The sequence below is a fragment of the Nesoenas mayeri genome (assembly GCF_963082525.1).
Source record: "Nesoenas mayeri genome assembly, chromosome: 18".
Classification (NCBI taxonomy): domain Eukaryota; kingdom Metazoa; phylum Chordata; class Aves; order Columbiformes; family Columbidae; genus Nesoenas; species Nesoenas mayeri.
In genome coordinates this window covers 2,299,945-2,317,711 of record NC_137566.1, presented here as the reverse complement: position 1 = coordinate 2,317,711, position 17,767 = coordinate 2,299,945, and the positions used below count along the sequence as shown (strand labels likewise).

Below are 17,767 nucleotides of genomic sequence, written 5' to 3'. Positions count from 1 at the left end.
CCCTTGGCACAGCCGAATCCAGCACCTGCAGGGAAAGGAGCCTCAGCAGGTCTGGGCTGTGGTTCCCCCAGGCAGGTCCCACAGCCCATGGCTGGTTGGGGGTTGCCCACATGATGGGCTTTTTGCATCCTCAGGTCATTTTCCTGTGGCTGCCCTCCCACCCCAGAGCCACCTGGCACAGCTGGCACGGGCAGCCCGGCACGCTCAGCCCGGAGTCAGGAATGGCCTTTAATTCCACCTCACCCACTCGATTATTTTTTTTTTTTCCTTATAGGAATATAATTACAACAGGGGGGCTGTTCCAGCTCTCCCGATGCTTGGCAGTGCCACGTGCTGGGCCAAGGGCTGCTGCTCACACTGCAGCCACCAGTCCCTGCGTGCCAGGAGACCCAAAGCAAGCGCTTCATAACCAGCACGAAGCACCTTCCCCCAGGCCAGTCAGCAGCCCCATCTCCATCCCACCGCCATGGGGGAGGCTCCTCTAGCCTATCTCTTCGGCATATCTCCAGTGCGAGACGGCAGCAGGCTCCGGGTAATCCGAGTTAATCAACAGGGAGCGGTGCAGGCAGAGGGGTCGGGCCCGGCCCTGCCCTGGCTGCGCTCAGGGCTGCCGGTGCTGCCCGTACCCGGCAGCCGGCATCGGGCAGGCGGGTCCAGCAGAGCCCACCCGGGCGGCAGCTTCGGGGTCGGGGAAGCTCCAGGTGGCAGGGCAGGAGGCAGGGAAAGGGGAAATGCCTGGAGCCGGCCCCGATAGCACCATTGTGAAGGGCAGTGTGAGAGGAAAGCCCTTAAGATAGAGAAAATATCCAGCGCGCTCCATTGTGGAGCAGATGGGCCTGATAGCTGGGGCTGCAATTAGCTCCACATCGGCACGCCCAGAGCGCCGGGGACTCTCTGCCTGCACAGGCTTTGTAGAAGGACATGCTCCCTGCGAGGCACGGCCTTCCTCTGCGGGGTGATGGAGAGCAGAGGGGCTGTGGGAGTGTGAGGGAGCTGAGGAGCCCCACTTTTGCCCATTAATCAGCTTGCAGGGCACCCCACGAAGCCGTGAGGCTCTGCCGCTGGGATCAGAGCAGCAAGTGGCGATGGCCGAGCTCTTGTCCAGCTCTCCCGCTGCACAACGACACCAGCCTCCCCGGGGCTCGTCCTGCGGACAAGGGGCTGCTGCAGCCCCGGGCAGGCTGCCATCCCTGCCCCTCAGCCCCGGCTCACCAGGGCAGCTGCCCCCGTTCCCAGAGAGATCCCGGTTCCCTGCCCGTGCACAGACCCTGCGGCACAGGGAAGTTCCCAGATGGGGAGACGCTGGGGCTGGTACTGTCACAACATTTGGAGACGTGGGCCCACGAGCATCCCAGAGCTGTGCGGGGGGCTCTGTCCTCTGTATCACACGGGGTGATCGGCGCCAGAGCGGTGCGAGACCCCGCAGCGGGGTCCCTCGCACCCCGGGGCCACCCCGGCCCACTCCTCCCGCCCCCCAGGGCCAGGGTGCGGGCGGGCCACAGCCCACCCTCCATCGCACCTTCCCTCCGGTGCCCCCCCCCCCGCCCCCCCTCGGGGATCAAGTTCACGCCCGACCCACCGGTGCGGGGCCAATGGGACCGGGGCCCATTTCCATACAACCCGGCCCGGCCCGGCTCGGCCCCACCGCCCTCAGAGGCCCCGGCGGCGCCGCAGCAGGGAGGCAGCGGCCGGCGGGCGGCCGGGCCGAGCCCCGCATGGAGCCCTAGGGCTGCGGGCAGCATGTTCAGCCCGGACGGGGGGCTGCCGGCCGCCCCCTTCGGCCTCCTGCCCGACGCCGCGCCGCCCTTCCCCCGCAGCGGCTTCGACGGGGCGGCCGCCCAGCCGCTCTTCTTCCCCTTCGCCGCCGAGCCCGAGGCCGCCCGCGACCCTGCGCCGGCCCGCGCCTGGCTGCCCCCGCCCGCCGGGCCGCCCGCCAAGGCGGAGGCGCGCCCGGGCCGGCCCTGCCGCCAGCCCTCGCCCGAGCCCCGCGCCGCGGGCTGCTGCGGCCCGGCCTGGCCCGCCCCGCCCTGGGCCGGGCCCGCGGCCCCCAACGCCGCCAACGCCGCCCTGCCCGGCCCACCCTTCCCCGGCCCCGCCGCCGCCTTCCCCGGCGCCCAGCTCTGCCCCGCTGCCCTGCAGCCGGGCTCCGGCGGGCTCTCCGGGCTGGGCAGTAGCGGCAGCTCCAGCGGTGCCGCCAGCGAGGGCGGCCACTCCAGCGACAGCGGCGACGAGGTGAGATCCGACGGGACGGGAACCGGCTGCTCTCCTGCCCTCCGCCCGGGCAACCCAGGTGCCCGGCACCCCTCGGAGGTACAGCGCTTCCCTCCGTGCCCCGGTGCCGCTGCGGAGGCGGGAGCAGGGGCCAGGCTCGCTGCCGTGCCGCCCCGTCGGGGAGGGGAGCCTCTCTGGCCACTCCGGCTATCGCCGGCTCTGCCGGGGCAGCGGCAACCGGGCGCCCCGCCGGTGCCGTCCTGCCGCGGCCAATCGTGGCTCGGAGCCGGGGCTCGTCCCGGATGGGTCAGGCGCTCCGCGAGGGGAGCGCCTCGGGAAGGCCGCTTTGGGCTGAGAAAGCTGTTTTCGGGGATTTGGTGAGCAGCTGTCACTTTTGCCTACCGTCACTCACACGCAATGCCGCATGGCCGCCCTATACACACGGTGCCCGGTGACCGTCCCTGGTGCGCGATACTCCAGCTCGGGGCGGCGCGGTCACCCCGGGCTCTGTCCGGCTCCTGCGTGACTGCGGCTGCTTCCCCGGCCGCTCCCGCCGCGGCTCCGACGGCTGCCGGAGTGCGGGCAGAGCCAGCCCGGAGGCCTCGAGGGGATGGTAGCGCGGTACATGTCAGTAAGACTGGTAGCTGTGGTTTGGGCTTATTTTCAATATTTTGAAGTCTGGACGTAACATAAGCCCGTCCGGCCCCGGCAAGCCCGCCGCGGGGGCAGCAGCGGCAGATAATGCCGGGGTTTGCTGTGGGTGCGTTGGTTGGGTTTGTGCGGAGCGCCGCGGGGATTCAGGAGTTTCCAAGACGGGAGCTTGGAGGGATGCGAGTCCCCGGGTTCGCAACCTGCCGAGCTGGGCGGGGGCTACGAGGGGCGTTTTTTCCCGGCTGAGTGGGGTGAGGATTGCCCGAGGCAGGACTCTCCGAGCTTCTTGCTGCCGAGGCACTAGAAGCCGAGATTCGGTGCTAGGACGGGCGTCTGCAAATTCCGAAATTGTGCTGCAAATGTGGAAATCGGGTAAAAGATTGCCAAGGGCCCCGCAGCAGCTTAAAGGCTGCGCTGCAGGGAAGAAGGGAAGCACCTGGGTAAGCAGTGTTGCAGAAGGGAAGAGCTTGATTGTGGCAAAGAGGTGTTTGAATCCCACCCAAGTCTTGGGCGCTTTCATCGTTCACTTCATCTGAGCTGTCTCACCTGCCCTGGGCGCAAGCAGAATGGCTGGCGAGGGGCTGCCCCGCGCCCCAGAGCCGGTGCGAACGTGTCGTGGGATGCTTGGAGCGGGGCCACTACTAAATGCGCCCATCAGTGCTGCCTCTGGTCAGGCCACGAGGGTCTGAGCCTGGGGGCAGAGGGGACATTCCCCGGACATGTTGGGGCAGAGGGGGAGCACTGGCTGCTCCCGGGACCTGCTTTTTCCCCAGGTCTTTGTGCCACCCTGGAGCATGGTGTGAGCTGGGCCGTGTACACGGTTGCGGGCTGTCTAGTGGGTCCTGCGCTGGGGCAGGGTGAGGTGGGGGCACGTTGGGCTCTCTGGGCAGAGGTCAGAGGTCTTTTGTGCAGCGGCTGAGGAAAACTCATTTGCCACCCACCCCATCGCTCAGAGATGGCAGCGACGGGCAGGTGTGGGTGCTGCCAAGGGCTCAGCTGAGCCCTTTCCTGTCCCTGTCCCTGTCCCATGCCGACCACATCACACCGACAGACCCCACTCTTGGCAGCCTTTGGGTGTGAATTGTCCCGTCTCAGTTGAATTCTGCCCCTGCCAGGAAGCGCCAACCTCGGAAGAGCTGGAGCAGTTTGCCAAGGACCTCAAGCACAAGCGCATCATGCTGGGCTTCACCCAGGCTGACGTGGGGCTGGCTCTGGGCACCCTCTATGGTAAGGATTTGGGAAGGGTCCCGTCTGCCCCCACACCCGGGGGAAAGGGAGAGGCCGAGGAGGGGGATGGAGCACCTGGGCAATGGAGATTTCTGCTCCTTAACGACCTGCAAAGGAGGCGGTGAGCACCAGCCCCAGGCCTCCTGGGGCTCCCTCACCCTGTTAAAGTACTCGCTCAAGGTGGAAGGGTTTGGTAACAAGGAACTGGTTTAAAATAGCTACAGCTGCTTCTTGAAGAGTGTTTCAGTGCTTTAAATCCCTGCTGAAGCAGCAGGGAGAATGCCTTTCCTGGTCCCCTGTTCCATGCGGGGGGCGTCCTGGAGGGCAAACGGTGGGACACCCCCAGCATGGGGCAGGAGTCTGTGACACCGTGCCTGCCCGCACAGGGAAGATGTTCAGCCAGACGACCATCTGCCGCTTCGAAGCGCTCCAGCTCAGCTTCAAGAACATGTGCAAGCTGAAGCCGCTGCTGCAGCGTTGGCTCAATGAGGCAGAGAACACGGACAACATGCAAGAGGTACGGGGCTGGGGAGCACCGGGAGCCAGGGGCACCCGCAGGCCGAGCCCTCGAGCTGCAGCTTCTCCCTTTTGGATGTGCTTTTTGGGCGAGAACATCTCACTGCCATGGCTTCAGTCTGGTTGTGGGGGGAACTGCTGCTGTCACCTGCCAGGCTGGGGGGAGCCCAAATGCCCTGGCAGACACCTCGTGACAAGTCTGGCAGCTCCTGTCTCAGAGCAACCAGATCCTGCTGGAATCTCAGATAAGCTGCAGGTGCAGCTTGCTGCTCCCTGGGGAGCTGGGGGGTGCAGGCAGATGTGTCCATCTCCCCTGCACCAGCTGCAGGCACTGCTGGGACACTGAGGATGACCCCGGCTGCAGTGGAGTGACACTTTGCGCACAAAGCCTGTCCCCATCCCTTCCAGACCTCTACAGCCAACCACGCGTGTCTAGAGCCTGCTGGGGACATTGCCAGCCCTGTGACTAAACGTGTGGCCTCTTTCTCATTTCCAGATGTGCAATGCGGAGCAAGTGTTGGCGCAAGCCCGGAAGAGAAAACGCAGGACCAGCATCGAGACCAACGTGAAGGGGACGCTGGAGAGCTTCTTCCGCAAGTGCGTGAAGCCCAGTCCCCAGGAGATCTCCCAGATCGCCGAGGACCTCAACCTGGACAAAGATGTAGGTTGGGAGGGTTTGCAGGGTGGATGCCCAAACTGCTGCTGTTCCTGAGCACCCACATCAGGCCAGTTTGATACTGGAAGCTATGGCGGAGTGGCTGGGGCTGGTAGCCACCATCTGCCTGTGTGAGCCCAGCCCCAGGAGGCACTGTGGCAGGGAGGGGGCTGTGCTGGCAGGTCAGGGTGCTGTGGAGGTGTCACCAGCAGAAGGGTCTCCTTGTCACCCATGCAGCGCCTGGGCTCGCCCTCCTCACCCTTCCCCATCTCTCCCTCACAGGTGGTCCGGGTCTGGTTTTGCAACCGGCGTCAGAAAGGCAAACGGCTGCTGCTGCCCTTTGGCAACGAGGCGGAGGGGGTGATGTATGACATGAACCAGCCCCTGGTGCCCCCCGGCCTGCCCATCCCGGTGACGTCCCAGGGCTACAGCCTGGCTCCCTCCCCTCCTGTCTACATGCCGCCCTTCCACAAAGCTGAGATGTTCCCTCAAGCGCTGCAGCCTGGGCTCTCCATGAGCAACAGCAGCCACTGAACCGGGGGCTGCGAGGCGGGCAGTGGTGCCGCCCCGACACCGTGGCTGGGCTGGTTCTTGTGGGGGACAGCTGGGCAGCTCCCCCCTTCACCCCGGGACGGCACGGCCACTCGCTGGGCTGCCTTGGGGCTTTTGGGGCGTGAGGGGCAGGGGAGGGGCTGGTAGCCCGGCATGGGGATGGTGCCTCTGCTCTCTGCGGTTGCTCCCAGCCCTTCCCCGTTATGTGAATTTACTGGTCCCAGCAGTGTTGGGTCCCCACTCCAACCTGTCCTGGGGGGTGGCTGCTCCTGCCCCACTGCACCCATGAGTCTCCATGTCGCTGCATGGAGCCGCCCGCACCCGGCCCCACCTGAGCCGCTCCTGCAAGACCCAGAGAAAAAGTATTTTTTTGTTGTTGTTGTTGTTGGTTTTTTTTTTTTTGAGGGGTGGGTTGGGGGAGGGGGGGGAAGGTTTTATGTATGTTTTTTTTTTTTTCAATGGTTTTGGTTGTAGTTTTTATAAAGCAAAAATCTTTGTAGCGATTGCTAGTTTCCCAGAGTTCCCTCCCTGTCACATGCGCTGGGCTGGGGCGCTGGGCCCAGGGCTGGGGTCCCTGGCGGCTCTGCCTGGGCGGCCGGGCCGGGGCTGCGGTGCGGAGCTGGAGCTGAGCCCTGGCAGCCCGGCCTCCCCTCGTCCCACGGCACACGAGAGCTTCCCCCGGCATGTGGCAGGGCATGTTTTGGGGGCTTTGTGCCCAGCAACACCACGGGCCCCCTGTGCTCTCCCCGTCACCAGCCCTGGTCCCTCTGCCCCAGCCCAGCTGCCCAGGGACCATCTTTCCCTGGGGGTCCCAGCCCAGGGGGGCCAACACCGTTCTGTCCATGCTGCTAGCACCCCGTGCCTTTGAGCCTGCTGTAGTTGATGATGATTTTTATAATTTTTTTTCTTAATCATATTCCCTCTGGTGATGAAATAAATCTCAGTTCTTTGGGGCATGAATGTGAGTTAACCCGTTTCTTGCTTCTCTTGTATTTCTGTGTGGTGCTGGCCAGCCCAGCACCATGGGTTTGGCTGCATGCGGGGCCATGGTGGGGCTGCGCTGGTGCATCCAAATTGGGTGGACGTGTCCCCATCAGCCAGCAACACCTGGCCCTGGATGGACATCAGTTTGTCCAGGCACCGCTCCCCAAAGCAGAGACAGTAATGAGCATGTTAGGGTCATCTTTCACCCGACTGGAGCTGCTGTTTTTGCTGTAGCTTCTTTTGGGAAGGGTGGAAGCACAGTTGGATCTTCAGGCTGTTCAAGCAGATGCCACAGACAAGGAAGGACCGTGTGGGGATGGAGCAGGATCAGCTGAGGTCCCAGCAGCTGGGTGGGCAGCGGAGACATCTGGGAAGCCAGGGCTGTGGGGACCGTATATGAGGAAGCTCCACGGTCCAGCCGGGCAGGCTGGCGGTGCCCGTGCCAGCCAGGCAGGTCAGGGTGGGCAGCAGGGACTGAGCTGCTGGGGGTCGGGGTGCCAGCCCAGCCAGGAGAAGCAAAGGGCTGGGGGCTGACACCTTCACTTGTCACCACTGTGGCCTCTGAAACCTGGTTTGCCACCAGCCTGCACCCCAAAAGGATTTTTCCCCTGAGCAGAAGCAATGAAATGACCAAGCCTGTAGTGAAGCCTCTGAAAAGCCGCTTTTTCAGCTCATCTGCCAGTAAACAATGGGTTTGCTCTCTGGGGCTGGCCCTGCTCCCGTGGGGTGGGCAGGAGTGGGGTGACTGCTGGCACCCTGCAGAGGGCTGGGATGCACACCTGGCTGGGTGTCCCTGTGCAGAGGGGTCCCTTGGTCTTGCCCTGTGTCCCTCCTTGCTCCTGCGTGCCCCGCAGGATGGGAGCACAGCCAGACACGGCACCCGCTGGAAGCAGCTCCCCTGCACTGCTGCCCTTCGCTGCCGTGTGCTCTGAGGGTGCCGGGGGCTGGCGATGGGCAGGGTTGGTAGCAGAAACCCTGCGAACGGTGTCACCTCCCTGAGGTGTTTCTCTCCACGTTTCCACTGTCCGACCTTCTGCTCCAGCAAAAGGCCAGGCAGGCAGGACCCCCAGACCCCCTGCCCCAGCGCCCTGCCCAGGGGTGCTCAGAGCTGCTCCTGCTCTGTTTTCGGTTGACCCAGAAGACACAAGACGGAAATTGGAAGCCACAGAAATCGGAAGAGGGCGACGTGCCTATCAAACGGTAAACCAGAGAGGGCTGGGCTGGGTTAGCTGGGACACAGTGGAGCACCAGCCTGGGGCAGGAATGTCCCCTCTGCTGAGGGGTGACACTGCAGACCTGGGCCTTGCTGCACCCCAAGCACAGGGAGCAGCTCGTGGGGTGCCAGCAGTGGGGTTGCGACTTCAGGGCTGCAGTGAGGGACATCCGTGAGTTGTTTATACTGGGATGGGCTGATGGCACCATGTCAAGGGGCACATGGGGAAGGGTATGAAGAAGACGGATGGAGCAGTCACGTCCCACCCCATGGTCCTGTCGCCTGACCCTGACATTGCTGCCGATCCCAGATAGGTGTTTCCCCTCAGGGTGCTTGGGCAGTGCCTGTGCCCAGGGTGCGTGTGTGCTGCAGGGTGTTTGTGCTGCAGGGTGTGTGGCAGGGTGCCCACAGTGCTGTGTGTGGCACAGGGTGCTGGCAGCGCGGGTGCCTGGGGTGCTGGTGGGTGCACAGTGCAGGGTGTGCAGGGGCTCGGCAGTACCCAGGGCACACAGAGCAGGCTGCCGGTGCCGCAGGGTCCCCATGGGAGCAGCTTTGCTCTGTGCTTGTTGCAATGCCCTGGACTCCCCCGCTTCGCTGGCTTCCTGCCGCAGCAGAGGAGTGAGAAACCACAGCATCCCTCTCTGACTCGGCCCTGCACTGAGCAAGCTGAGATTGCACTCAGGAGCATCTGGTGTCCTGCCAGTCCTTCCTGGCACGGTGACACCCACGGTTTGAGGTGGGGGTGGGTGGGAGAAATGGGTGTGCTGAGAAGCAGCGGAGCAGAGGCTGTGCCTGCCGTCTGTGCGCCAGCGTGCTGGGGACACCTGGGCTGCCCCGAGGTAAACTCCTCCATCCTACTCAGAAATGTCACCACCCAGCAGAAGGTGCTGGGGGGACACAGAGCAATGGCGGGGAGAGGCTGAGGAGCCCTGAGCCCACAGCCGGCCCCCCACGCTGCCCACCCCGTGCACCACAGGCAGAGCCTCTGCAGCACTGTATCATTTACTTCCAAAGCACCCTCTTGTCCTGCCAGCACCCTGGCGAGGTAGGTCAGTGTCGGGTCTGGGGGTGGGGGGTTAGTCCTGTTTTGCAAGAAATTAAGTCACATAGAGTTGCTCAAGGTCCCGGTGTGGCAACAGCTGGACTGGGAAGAGAGGTCAGGGCTTCCGTGTCCCTCCATGCCCCATGTCCTGCTCTGTAGGAGGGTGTCCCAGGCTCCCCTCACCCCAGAAGTGTCCCTGATGGTCACAGCATACATTGCCCTGTGCTAGGCGTTGAACCAGCTCTCCAGGTCGGGATAGACATGGCCACGGGGCAGGCTGGGGTAGGTGGTGCAGATGGTGCAGATGCGCTCCCTCCAGTCGGCATAGAGCTTCACGCTGTACCTCTTCTGCCAGGCAAAGAACTGCCGGTAGCGGCTGGAGTTCATGGTCTTCAGGAAGGTGGCCAGCTCTGCCAGGGAACCAAAGTCATCGACGTGAATGAAAGAGTCTGCAGGGACAAACTGCTCGTAGTTGGCCCTTGGAGGGCCCAGCACCACGGGCACGGTGCCGGCCAGCAGCGAGTTCCTCCAGAGCTTCTCAGTGATGTAGTCCTGGTGAATGGAGTTCTCAAAGGCCAGGTAGAACTTGGACTTGGATGTTGTTGGCAAGAGGCAGTCCTTGCAAAGCGGCTTTTTGTTTGCTTTCCCGTATATGTTAACATGGAGGTACCTAGAGAGGTTTTTGTAGACTTCAGCTCTTTTCTGAGTCCTATGATAGTTGCTGATAACCCAGGACACCAAGTTGGTCTTTGTGGGGATATTCACGGTGGCTGACCGGTTGGGCACAAGCTTGCCATAGGGGATGAAGATGTCTGAGTCCCGCCTGTATGTCATCACCCAGTTGAAGGTCTGGTTCCATCTCGCTAGAGCTTTAGTGTTGGAAGGGGACTCCAGCGAGACCCACACCCAGTTCTGCCCTGGCGGCCTCTCCTTGGGCAGCCTGTCCCTGCCGGGCTGCAGCCTGGTGTGGGGAAACACCACCACGTCTGCCCGGTGCAGGAGCCGCCGCTCCGTGGTGAGCCAGCAGCCTGCGATGCTGTACAGCTCACGGCAAACGTCCCCGCTGATGTTGGGGACCTGCTTTGAGGGCCATGCCCACACCAGGACCACCAGTGGCTCAGTGTGCTTGGGGGCTTCTCTGGAGACCTCAGAGGGGTCGAGGAAGCACCTCAGGTTCCAGAGGGTGGTTACAAGCACCCCGGCAGTGACCGCCACCTTCACGCCGGGCCAGCCCCACGGCAGCCGTGGCAATGCCCGGAGCATGCTGCTGAGCTGGCTGTCACCTTCTTGGGTGACAGACCCACACCTGGGAGAGAGGAGAGGCCACTGAGGAGTGTCAGCTCGTCTTGCCAGAGGTGAGGGCAGTGGGGAGGTGCTGGGGCCAGAGGGGATGGAGAAAGGGCTTCTCCATGAAACTGAGGCCCCAGTATCACCCCTGACCCCTCTGCTGCCTCTCGTCCCTCCCCCGGGTCCCCCATGTACCTGGTGTGACCCCGGGTGGCTTTTGTGTCCCTGGTGTCCCCAGCTCTGGGGTGAGCAGGAATGCTGCTGAAGTTGGGCACGGAGCTGATGAGCAGCAGCCACCTGTCCCCCCCACCTCAACTGCCTGGCACCGCTCCCCATTACACGCACAAGGGATGTGGTCTTGATACTTGCTCTGTGCCTCAGTTTCCCCACTTAACAAATAGTCACAGTCCCACTCCACCCTTCCAGCTTTGCCCAGGGCAGGCTGGGCCCAAAAAGCAGCCAGCCTTGCTGCAGCCAGGGACCACATACCAAAGGGCAAGGGGTAACACCCTGAGCCCTGTCCCAACACCTCACGGTGAGGCCCCAGCTGCAAACTGGGGTGTCCCTGGGAGTGACTGGGAACTCCAAAACCCTGCGCATGGCCAGACTGGAGTGTCCTGACCAAGAAGTGCCCCCACCCCAGCACCCTCCTGCAGTGACCGCAGGGCTCTCCCCGGGCTCAGCATGCGCCCCTGGGCTTGGGGTGCTCCCCCGGTGCTTAGGGTGCTCCCCTTGGGCTTGGGGTGCTCTTCCTGGCCACCAAGGTCACGGCAGCCCCATCAGCCTGGGAGCTTGCAGCCTCGGTGCCCAAACACCGATATTTTATTTTGAGGGTGTCACCGATGGCCGGAGCCCCGCGGGGAGGGCAGGGCAGGCAGAGGCCGTGTGTGGCTGCTGCTGACAGGGCTCAGGCCACGGGTGCACAGGAACCTGGCTGCAAGATGCTCGCCCTGCCATGGTGCCCAGCTGCCGGTCTCAGGCCTCGGCTGGCAATGCTGTACTATAACCTGTGCCGCGGAGGGGACCAGGGAACAGTGGCAGGGATGGTGAAGGGGACACTCGGCTGGGCTGGGGACTGGTCACCAGCTCGAGCCCACCCAGCAGTGCTCAGTGCCCATGGGCACCCAGAGAGTTCAGCACCAAAGGCAGTTTCCTTTTTGCAGTAACCTCTATAAACACGCTGGCTTTCTGAGCCCTGCTGCCAGCCAGGGCTGTGCCCGTTCCTCTGTGATTTTGGAACCTCCTAGAAAGCAGGGCCCTGCTTTCCCACCTCAGCTGCTGCAGCTTTGCTGTGAAAAATCCCTTCCCTGCGCTGGCCTGCTCTGCCTGTCCTGCTAAAGCACACGAGCTAAATTTATGCTCCAGAAAACGCCGGCATGCGAAGCAGGGAGGGCTGGGAAAGCTCTGCCGGCTCCCTGCACCGCACACGGCAGCACCAGTGCCTCAGGTGCCTCTGCCCGCCCGTCCCCAGCAGTGGGGATGCTGCCCCCGTTTTGAGGATGCTCTGGGAGGGGACACCCTGCTCCGGCAGCGCTGGCAGCTGACTCGTTTCTCAGCCTCTGTCCCTGTGACGGGTGGTGGAGCTGAGCTCAGACTTACCGGGGAAGCGCTGGCGCGGCGGCGTGCGAGGTGCCTGCGTCTGCCTGGGCAGCTGTGCCGCTGCGCTGGGGCACTCTAGGGCTTCCTCTTTTCTGCGGTTTTGCCTCGTCCTGGCCCCACGACGGGTCCTTCCTGCTGCGTGCGGTGCTGGCACAGCGGCTCCCGGCACCTCCCCTGTGCCGCGTGGGCAGCGTGGGACCCACAGCTAGTGTGTGCCCCAAGGGCGGGTGCGTGCCCATGGCTGGGCGTGTGTCTTGTGGTTCCTGCATGTCCCATATCTGAGAGGGTGCCCAACGGCTGCGTGCATGTCCCATAGCAAGGTGGGTGCCCTGTGGCTGCCCGATGGCTGTGTGAGTGACCCACGGCTGGGTGCATGCCCTGTGACTGCCCGATGGCTGGGTGGTGCCCGTCACTGGGTGCGTGCCCCATGCCGGGAGGGGGTGCTGCTGCCCCACAGCAGTGCCCTGGCACCCCCAGGAAAGGCTCCTGGTGCAGGTGCTGCTCACAGATCTGCACCTGCCCACCCCTCTGTGCTTCCCCTGCCACCCTCCAGCTACGCTGTGACTACTTGGAGAAGGTACATGTGGCCCCACATGGGATTTCAGTTCCCTAAAGGGGTTTCTCAGGTGCCAGGCTTGAAACCGAGCCCAAAGTGTAGCTCGCATCTGCCAAGCATCTCTTCTGTCCCAGCCGGCAGCCAAAGCCCTGATGTCCCAGCTGAGCTGCGGTTTTCCAAGGTACCCACCCCTGTTTTGGGGTTTGTAAGGTGGCCCCGTGTCCCCCCACTGCACTGGGGCTCTCCAGCACTGCCCATGGTGTGGAAGGGTCCCCACGCAAGCTGGCAGGGACTGAGCCAGTGCCCACACCAGTCACTGTCCCCAGCCGCATTCCCAGGTCCCTGCTCCCAGGGCAGAGGAGTGCCAGGGGATGGGGAGCAGGCACAGGGTGGCACAGAGGAGGGGACAGCGGGCAGAGATCCCCAACCCACGCTGAGGCCTGCCACCCCACGCTGTCCCTGGGCACCCAGCCCTGCGGGGCAGGATGGCAGCACGGTCTGGTGCCCCAGTGGACTGCTCTGCCTGCACCGCTGCCTGCCCTGCTGCCTGCCCTGCTGCCTGCACCGCTGCCTGCCCTGCTGCCTGCCCTGCTGCCTGCACTGCTGCCTGCCCTGCTGCTTGCACCGCTGCCTGCCCTGCTGCCTGCACCGCTGCCTGCCAGAGCCAGGACTGTGCTGTGGGGAAAGCTGCCCGATATGGCTGTGCCGAGCCCATGGGATAGCTCTGCTAGCTGGCAGCTTCATGCTAAAGCACACCCCACAAACACTCTTCTGCTGAGACCACTAATACATCATCACTATTTTTCTCAAAAGCAGGATTGCTGGGTCCAGCTGCACGCCCCTGGTGTATGCAGCTCCTTCTGAGACCACCTGGGAACAGCTGAATGGTGAGATGCTCATTCAGCTTGGGCTCGAACCAGGTGCTTCCTCTGTGTTTGCTGCTGCTGTGGCAGAGCTGGTGGGGATGGATGGGGACATCAGCTCCAGACCCTCAGCCTGGCACTGCCACCCAGGGCCACGGGTGATTCCCTCCTGGCGGGCGGTGGGCAGGAGCTGGTGCCTTGCCCAGGTGTGTGTGCCGGGCTCTGAACACCCTGCTTGTGCTGACACGGGTGCAGGCAGGGCCATGCCCTCAGCCCAGCCCAGGTGCCTCCCGTATGCCACCCACAGCCTGGTTGAAAACAGGATGCCAGCCTGACTCTGAGTGCCACTGACTCATCTTGAAACTGTCAGCTAAAGTGGCACCAGCAGCTCCTCGGTGCTGCCAGGCCCCAGGCCCCTGCCCTGGCCAGGATGCTTGGGGCTGAAAGGGGAACAGGCACACGTGTGCCTTGGCTGCGTCTGCACTGAGAGCTGCCTCCCGTGCCCAGCCTGCTCATGCACATGGTTGTTTTCTTTGCTGCCATTGCTGTCCGAGCACCAATCTCCCCAACAGCCCTGCCAGGTGAAGAGCGATGGGGAAACTGAGGGAAGGAGGGGAGCCCCGAGGCGTGCAGCGCTGTCCCCAGAGCTGGCAGGGGCACACAGCTGGGAGCAGGGCCCCACACTGCTCCTTGGGGGTCCTTGGGCTGCTCAAGCACCCCTGGCGTCTGCACCCCCCATTTCACGTTGCTCCCATCAGCTGCCTGGATCCTGGGCGTGAGGACGGCCACAGCGCTGCCGGCGAGGCGAGGGGCTGGGCAGCAGCTGGGCACAGCGCCGTGCCACCGCGCTGGCGTGCAGCAAGGCTCAGAGGTTTCGGTGCCGCCCTGGGAGCCCTTGGAGGCCAACTGCAGCTCACACTGGGTGTTTTTTCCTCCCCAGTCATGTCCCCTGTTTCCTGTTATCTTTTCTCACCCCCTTTCTGCATTTCTTCTCCTGCGTGACTGGTAGCGCAGACAGCGGGCATTGCACTGTTCCCGGCCCAGCTGGCTGCAGGCGGCGCTCCCCGCTGCTGTCCCACCCCCCTCACCACGGCACAGGGCCATTCCCCTCCACAGAGGACAGCACGGGGTACAGCATCCACCATGAGGTTTCCACAGGGGATACAGGATGGGTGGTGGACCAGGAGGAGCTTTTACCTGGCACTTGTAGCCATCACCCCCAAGTGCTGCCCCAGGACACTCTGGCAGCAGGGACGATGACCTGAGGGATACTTGCATCTTGTGGGTGCAGGCACCCTGACCCCCGTGGCGCAGGGACGTGGCAGCAGTGGCCAGAGGCTCCGAGCCAGACTGGCACCAGGGCCAGCTCTGCTCAGGTGTCTCTGGGGCCAGACCAAGGGACCATTGGGTAACGCCAGATGGCACCAGCACAGCGCAGGGAGCTTTGTGTGGGTGGGTGCTGCCACCTGCAGATGACCCTACACAGATGGAGAAGCTTGGCCAACCCACAAGAACTGCTCCATGTCCATGGAGGAGATGGGGCAGCAGGTCCTTGACACTGTGCTGCCCCATGGGACGCTGCTGCTGGGCCTGTCTCTTGCTGGCCCCTCGTGGGGTTTTGTGGTTGTGCCAAGCAGAAGAGGGGCCGTGCAGCTCACTGAGATGCACCAAGGGGCAGCAGGAGGGAGGTGTGTGGGAGACCCAGGTCAGGGCTTTGAGCCCATGTCACCCACAGTCCCCACCCATGACTCATTCTGCTGCGTCCCTCTGAGCTGGGGACCCACTCTGCTGCAGGGCAGGGCTTTTCTGAGGTTTTTCTAGTGTGGGCTGGGGACAAACCACATGCAGTCCCCTGGAAGAAGCCAAGGGTGCATGCACCCGTCCTTCCCCAAGGACCAGCTAACACCCACTGCTGCAGTGAGGTCTGGGGCTGGGCAGCCCTTGCGCTGAACCCCCACAGCCCAGCTTACCTTCACACCAGATATCTCTGGTATTTCAAAGGCAGAGAAATGCCAGCAAAGCTCGGGGTCATCCCGGCAGTTACTCGTGTTGGCGGGGTGCAGGTGGGACGGTGCTGAGCCAGCCCTGGACAGCCCCTGCCCAGCTCCTCTCGATGCCAGGCGGCTCTGCTGCCCGCACGCCTGCCCACACACCCAGCCCTCCCAAAACAGCCGTCGCGCAGGGCACAGAGCCGGGGCAGTGCGGTGCCTCTGCGCCACCGCGTCCCCTCGGGCAGCCCTTGTCCTCTCTCACCTCGGCACAATGTTTCACCCAGAAGTTTTTTTGAATAATGGCACTTTGTGGCAGGACAAGCGGAGCTTTTGTCAGTGCCTGGGCAGCTGTTGTAGAGCCTGCCCAAAACGCAGTCACCCTTAGCAACACCACTCGGGGCTGGGGCAGCCAAACGTGTTATTCGCAGCTCCCGGCTGCACTTGGCCCTGAAAGCAGCATGGCGGGCGAGAGAGTTAAAGACAGTTGTGGGAACGGAGAGGGGGGAAGGAGAGAGGTGGCTCTGGACGGCTGGGAGGAGACCGAGGGACAGGTCCTGAAATTAAGAGAACCAGAGGGAGCAGGAGGGAGGGAAAGAAGGATGGGTAGATGGATGGATGGATGGAAGCAAGGATGGCTGGATGGAAAGAAGCATAGAAAGAAGGAAGGATGGAAGGAAGAGTGAATAGAAGGATGGCTGGCTGTGTGGAAGAATGGAAGGAAAGAAAGACCGACAGAGAGCTGGCCTGGTTCAATGCTGACTGCTGTTGAGGGTGTCATTCCCTGTCTTGGAGTCACAGCTGGGCTGGGAGTGCAGCTTGGAGCAGGCAAGGTGGTCCCAGCCAAGAACACACATGGACACACCAGCACTTGTCCATGGGATTGGTTGGGCAGGAGCTGCGGGCAAGTGGACCTGAGCAGGGCCAGCAGCAGCGGTGTGTGGGGAACAGCAATGCCACCCGAGCAGGTCTGTCCTGGAGGGGCAAAGATGGAGGAGACGCTCAGCTGGGGGTAACCTCGTTTTGTCTCTGGCCTGAAGAGGCGCAGCGGCACCTCCAGAGGCAGCTCCTAGGGACCGCGGGTTTCTCTTACCCGGCAGCTCCCTGGGGCAGGAGCCTGGCTCCCAGACAGCCCGCACCGGGGCGGCACGAGTGCTGCGGCCGCCCCACTCCGTGCCCCGGGGGCTCCGTGCCCCGGCGGCTCCGTGCCTCAGTTTCCCCGGGCGGCACAGGACCCACCCGCAAGTGCCCGCCTGGCAGCAAATCCCCGGGCCCGCGGCGTGACGGTGCGCGCCGGGGCTCCGGCCCTCGCGGGTTCCAGGCTCCCCTGGCCCGGGCTGGGTCGTAGGGTCCCCCCGGGCCCCGCACCGGCCGGCGGTGCCTTTAATGGGCGGTGGCGGGCGGGCGCCTCGGGGGCGGCGCTGCGCAGGGCCGGGCCGGGCCGGGCTGAGGCCGGTGCGCTCCCTCCCAGCCTGCTGCGGAGAACGGCGGCGGCCTGCTGGCTATGGCGGTGGGCGACGGGTGATCCGTGAGCTGAGCGGGGGAGCCCCTGCGCGGGGTGGGCCCGGCCATGGGGTTCCTGCACCAGCTCCATCTCTTGCTCTGGAAGAACGTGACGCTGAAACGGCGCAGCCCGGTGAGCGCGGGGGGCGGCGGGTGGGAGCTGCCCTGCAGCCCTGGGCGGCGCGGGGGCGGCCGGGGCGACACCCCCGAGTGGGGCCGGCTCCGCGGGGCCGCTGCGTGGGACGGGGGGAGCCCGGGGGCCGCAGGGGGGGTGCGGAGCCACCCCCGGGCCGAGCTCTCCCCGCTGCCCCCGCCGGCCGGGCCCGGAGGACGGGCGGTGCGTGGGGATGCGGACCTGGCGTGTCCGCTCGCGTGGGGCTGCAGGGAACGAGCCGTGGGTGCCGTCTGTGTGCGCACCCACGGGATGCCCCGGCTGTCGGCACGTCGGCCCCGGCGTGAGCCCAGCCCGGCGGGGCAGCAACAGTTGGGTCTCCTCTGCCCCGCTCCCACCCGTGTCCGTGGGAGCTGCCCGGGCCCTGTGGCAGATGGAGGAGCCCAGGGCCGTGGGCTCAGTGCCACCTCCCACCCAACCCTCGGGCCCGGGCAGCATCTCCCTCCCCGCCACGGCCCGCGCTCGTGTCCCAAATGCTCCGGGTACGTGCCAACCCTGTCCTGGTCCCCAGGGCTGCTCCTCCGGGTGGGAGAGCTCTCCCAGGCCCGAGGGATCTGCAGCCTATAAATAGGCTTCCAAGTGATATGTGGGTCAGAGTCGCGTCTCCTCCGTGGGCTGGACAGGAGCTGCCCCCGTGATCTGGGCAGAGGCCGAGGCAGGTGGGGTTCCCGGGGCCTGGTCCCCCGGGCTGGCAGAGGCGGCAGGATGGCACCTTCACCGCTGGGTCACACAGCAGCTGTAACCTGCC

The 17,767-nt window shown here is 64.3% G+C and overlaps 3 protein-coding genes across 3 annotated transcripts in view; 2 read left to right on the top strand and 1 right to left on the bottom strand.

Annotated features, from left to right (window-relative positions):
- Positions 1-1,740: 1,740 nt before the first annotated feature.
- On the top strand, positions 1,741-5,794 carry LOC308047501 (POU domain, class 5, transcription factor 3-like; the record flags this gene model as incomplete). The annotated part of the gene is made up of 5 exons (XM_080356034.1): positions 1,741-2,232; positions 3,978-4,089; positions 4,476-4,606; positions 5,102-5,266; positions 5,543-5,794. 5 exons carry the CDS (start codon positions 1,741-1,743, stop codon positions 5,792-5,794), a joined length of 1,152 nt encoding a protein of 383 aa, XP_080212160.1.
- Positions 5,795-9,276: 3,482 nt separating this feature from the next.
- Positions 9,277-10,314, bottom strand: FUT7 (fucosyltransferase 7; the record flags this gene model as incomplete). Its single annotated transcript, XM_080355992.1, has 1 exon — positions 9,277-10,314. One exon carries the CDS (start codon positions 10,312-10,314, stop codon positions 9,277-9,279), a length of 1,038 nt encoding a protein of 345 aa, XP_080212118.1.
- Positions 10,315-16,914: 6,600 nt separating this feature from the next.
- Positions 16,915-17,767, top strand: part of ABCA2 (ATP binding cassette subfamily A member 2) — a gene marked incomplete at both ends in the record, with an annotated part of 32,595 nt that continues 31,742 nt past the window's right edge. Inside the window, one exon of the mRNA XM_080355977.1 lies at positions 16,915-16,980. Within this exon, the coding sequence (XP_080212103.1) occupies positions 16,915-16,980 (66 nt within the window). The remainder of the gene's footprint in view (positions 16,981-17,767) is intronic.